The sequence below is a fragment of the Raphanus sativus genome, unplaced genomic scaffold (genome assembly GCF_000801105.2).
Source record: "Raphanus sativus cultivar WK10039 unplaced genomic scaffold, ASM80110v3 Scaffold4911, whole genome shotgun sequence".
NCBI lineage: Eukaryota > Viridiplantae > Streptophyta > Magnoliopsida > Brassicales > Brassicaceae > Raphanus > Raphanus sativus.
The window spans coordinates 1-4641 of record NW_026620212.1 but is presented as its reverse complement, the minus strand read 5'-3'; the positions used below and the strand labels follow the sequence as shown (position 1 = coordinate 4641).

General features: G+C 44.4%; 2 protein-coding genes across 2 annotated transcripts; both read left to right on the top strand.

Moving 5' to 3' along the window:
• The first annotated feature begins 921 nt into the window (after positions 1–921).
• On the top strand, positions 922–2539 carry LOC130507606 (uncharacterized). The gene is made up of 2 exons (XM_057002303.1): positions 922–1447; positions 1894–2539. The coding sequence occupies exons 1-2, from the start codon at positions 1187–1189 to the stop codon at positions 2284–2286; spliced, it is 654 nt and encodes a 217-aa protein (XP_056858283.1). The 5' UTR covers positions 922–1186; the 3' UTR covers positions 2287–2539.
• Positions 2540–3242: 703 nt separating this feature from the next.
• On the top strand, positions 3243–4262 carry LOC130507605 (uncharacterized; the record flags this gene model as incomplete). Its single annotated transcript, XM_057002302.1, has 2 exons — positions 3243–3318; positions 3596–4262. A coding segment is annotated over exon 2 (652 nt), but the record flags the coding sequence as incomplete, so codon positions are not given.
• Between the last annotated feature and the right edge of the window lie 379 nt (positions 4263–4641).

Below are 4641 nucleotides of genomic sequence, written 5' to 3'. Positions count from 1 at the left end.
CTAAACCCTAGCGCCCCCGCTTCCACTATTTCCGAACAAACCGTCGCCCCTCGCCACGTGCTCACCAACGTTCTCACCGCCGCTTACTCTAAACACTAGCTAGCACCGCCCGTTTCTTCTAAACCCTAGCGCCGCCGCTTCTTCTAAACCCTAGCGCCGCCGCTTCTTCTCTGTAAACCGTAGCGCCGTTCCTCTGTAAACCCTAACGCCGTAAGTCATCAAACTCGTGGAAAAGATGAACATAAAACGTTGTCTCTTTCAATTTACTCATTCTCACCGTTTCACGTTTATTTTTTCAGATCTATAACCACAATGACGAGTACTCGAACTCCTTCTGCGACTAATCAGGTCCGCTTGAATTTTTCTACTGGAAGACTTGTAAGTAAGTCGTCTGGAAAGTCTTCAACCTGGACGACTTAGTACGTCCATTTGGAAGACTTTCCAGACGACTTAAATATAAGTCGTCAACTAAGTCGTCCAGTTGGACGACTTTCTAGACGACTTATATTTAAGTCGTCTACTAAGTCGTCTGGAGTAACAATTAAGGCGTGATTGATTTAGCTTGTGTTCTGACTTCTATTGTTGTCTTTGATTATTTTGCAGACAAAAAGGATGGATATTCCAGAACTCCCCGTAGGTATACACATTAGGGAAGAGCCAGAACCCCACAATAGCATTTCGTATCATACGGATAACACGAAGTTGCATACTGCTCTTAGGGAAGCTCTCACTGATGCTGAATTTGAAGAGCTCAAGGAGTCGAGATTGGGAGTTTTCATCAAGTTCAAGGAGCAGGGATTTGGTTGGGCTTCAAGGCTGGTTCACCACTTGCTCGGTTTAAAGCTGGACATTAAGAAGAAGTACGAGATGTGGTGTCTCGTTGGTCCAGAACCTGCGAGGTTTTCACTGTTAGAGTTTGAAAACATCACTGGTCTAAACTGCGACTACATCGAGGACCTTGAGACACCAGAATGTGAAGTTACCCCACAGATGGTTTCTTTCTGGGAGATGATGGGAGTTCATCGGGAAGCTGGGCCAAGTACTGATCAGATAATAGCAGCACTGAAGAGATGCGGGGATTGGTCGGGAAGATCGCAAGCGACTCGCGTACCTTTCCATCTTCACTGGATTCATTGAAGGGAAAAAGTTCTCAAGCGCTACACGAGCTACTCTCGCAAGGCTAGTGATGGATTTAGAAAGGTTTGAGAATTATCCATGGGGGAGAGTCGCGTTTAAGGTGCTGATGGACTCTTTGTGGAACAAAGATATTACTGGCTGTTACACCGTGGATGGGTTTATACAAGTTCTTCAGGTCTGGGCGTACACAGCTATTCCGGGGTTGGGTGCTAGTATTGGTCTACCCAGAGCAAACAGTCCGTCTCCACCGATTCTGGCTTACGACGGCAGCAGAGGCCGCAGATTCATGAAAGCTGCTATCTTGAGTCAGGTACCTTTCCATCTTCACTTAATTAAGTCGTCTGGAAGGTCTTCCAGCTGGACGACTTAGTAGACGACTTATTATAAGTCGTCTGGAAGGTCTTCCAGCTGGACGACTTAGTAGACGACTTATTATAAGTCGTCTGGAAGGTCTTCCAGCTGGACGACTTAGTAGACGACTTATTATAAGTCGTCTGGAAGGTCTTCCAGCTGGACGACTTAGTAGACGACTTATTATAAGTCGTCTGGAAGGTCTTCCAGCTGGACGACTTAGTAGACGACTTATTAATAAGTCGTCTGGAAGGTCGTCCAGCTGGACGACTTAGTAGACGACTTATAATAAGTCGTCTGGAAGGTTCGTCCCAGCTGACGACTTAGTTGACGACTTATAATTAAGTCGTCTATTTAGTATTTTGTTTCAAATATCTAACTCGATTCTTCTTCTATTTACTGCAGACCCGCGTGATCAACTTTGTTGAGAAGGACATTAGTGAAATGTGGCCAAAATGGGACTCTGAGGTTGATGACGTGCCCGCGGAGAACATCATTAAAGTCATGTATGATCGGAGACCGTGGAAGTGGACCATGGATTGCTGGGAAGTCACTGGTACAAAACCCAAGTTTGTGACTCCATCGAAAAGAGCCAAAGAGATGGTTGTGGAGGAGGTGGAGGAAGACAATCAGAGACCTCGGAAGAAAGCTCGTAAAGAGGCTCCTAAAGAGGCTCCTAAAGAGGCTAGAGAAGAGGCTCCTACAGAGGCTAGAGAAGAGGCTACAGAAGAGGCTAGAGAAGAGGCTAGTTGGGTGACCAGAGAGGAGTTAGAAAAAATAGTTCAAGGGCTTAGGTGACATGATGAAAGAGTGGGTTTAAGAAGTGCATCAGGGAGATTAGGAAGATCTCCGATAGATTGGAAGCTGTGGAGAAGAAGGTTGGTGTCACCAATCAGGCTACCCCTCAAGCCCCAGAAACCGGGGTTAGTAACAAACAGCCTACCCCACAAGCCCCAGAAACCGGGGTTAGTAACAAACAGACTACTCCTCAAAAGGATCAGCCTACACTTCAAACCAATCATCCTACTCCTCCCACCAGACAGCCTGCTCCTCAAAAAGCAAAGCCTACTCCTCAAAGGCAAAGCCTACTCCTCAAACGAAACAGCCTGCTCCTCAAACTAAACAGCCTGCTCCTGAAACGAAACAGCCTGCTCCTCAAAACGAGGAAAAGCCTTCTCCTCAAAAGAAACAGCCTTCTCCTCTGCCCAAAGAGGTTAGTATCCAATCCTCTCCCAACTTTTATTTAAGTCGTCCAGGGTTAACTTGTTCTCTTTTATTGCAGAGATTGTTGCCGGAGGATACAGCAGATGAGGCGATCTCGGTATATAAGATCTTGCCGGAGGATAAAGCAGATGGTGTCACCTCCAAAGAGATTGTTCCTCTCACTTCCACTGACCAACCGAGCTTCGCTTCCAACGATCAACAACCGAGCTTCGCTTCCACCGATCCAGCTTCAGTTTCAGAACCGAGCCTGGTTGTATTGGACCAAACAGCTCCCACTGCTTCTGTGCGTGCAAGGAGTGAACGAACGAAGAAACCTGCTCCCACGCAGATATCTCCTTATACGGCAGAGAGAAGGAAACTCCTTAGAGTGGGAAAGTATAATCCATTTCCCACACTAAACAGACCTAAGATGAAGGAGCTCGCTGATTGGTTGAAAACTGATCCGTAAGTGATTGCTTTACCCATAATAGCTTGATTTAGTCTACCAAAACTGATTGCTTTTTTGTTTGCAGTGATTATTTCACTAAGGAAGAGGACAAACCACGTACATCACCAACTTGGTGGTATCAAAAACTCCGGACATCCAAAGCATGGCTGGAAGACGTAGTAAGTCTTCTGCTTATCTTTAAGTCGTCTGGTAACTTGTCTTTGTATAGATTTGTAAATATATAAGTCGTCTGGAAGGTTTTCCAGCTGGACGACTTACAAATAAGTCGTCTGGTAACTTGTCTTTGTATAGATTTGTAAATATATAAGTCGTCTGGAAGGTTTTCCAGTTGGACGACTTACAAATAAGTCGTCTGGACGTCCAGCTGGAAAACCTTCCAGACGACTTATTTGTAAGTCGTCTGGAAGGTTCTAACTTGTATTATTTTATATGCAGCATATAGATGCTTGGATGAATGTGCTGAGGCAGAGGTATAAGGAGAACCCACAATGTTTCCGGAGCGAGCGAATGTGCTTCCTGGATCACAACTTTACCCAGTCTTGGAGAGAACAGTATCTGTTCTTCAAAGCATCGTCGTCTGATCACAATGGTTTAGGAAAAATGCTACCTAGTGGGGCGGCGAGTTTGTATGACGGATCAATGCCTTCATTTTGCCAATCAAACAAGAAGTGGGGGGAGGACATTGATGATATCTATGCGCCACTGAACTTGGACAACAAACATTGGGTGGCTATTTGGATATCGATCCCTAAGAGGCACATAGTCGTCTGGGACAGCATACCTTCAACTACCATACCAGAAAGATGGGATGAGATAATGGAGCCTTTTCTCGAGATGGTCCCTTATCTGATTGTGGAGTGCGGAGACCAGATGCATGGGTTGGAGCGATACACATATGAGAGACTGCTGAAAGATGTACCCACGGCCAACAATGGTGATTGTGGCGTGTACGCTGCAAAGTACATTGAATGTCATGCTCTTGGGGTCCCCTTTAGCCCTAAAGACTTTGCTAGGTCCAATGCGAAGACTATGAGGGATACTATGGCTTTGGTTATATGGACGGAGCTTGTTGATCAGCATCTGAAAGATAATGAGGATGGTGGTATGTTTGTGGGCATGTATGATTAGATACACAAATCAACTTGTATAGATTTTTTAACTTGTATAGATTTTTTAACTTGTATAGATTTTTTAACTTGTATAGATACACAAATCAATTTGTATATTTGAACTATTTGTATACACAAATCTATTTGTATATTTGAACTATTTGTTTACACAAATCTATTTGTATGTTTGTGGGCATGTATGATTTATTTGATTTTCTAACTTGTATAGATTTTCTAACTTACAAATAAGTCGTCTGGAAGGTTTTCCAGCTGGACGACTTACAAATAAGTCGTCTGGAAGGTTTTCCAGCTGGACGACTTACAAATAAGTCGTCTGGAAGGTTTGGACGACTTACAAATAAGGTAGTCTAA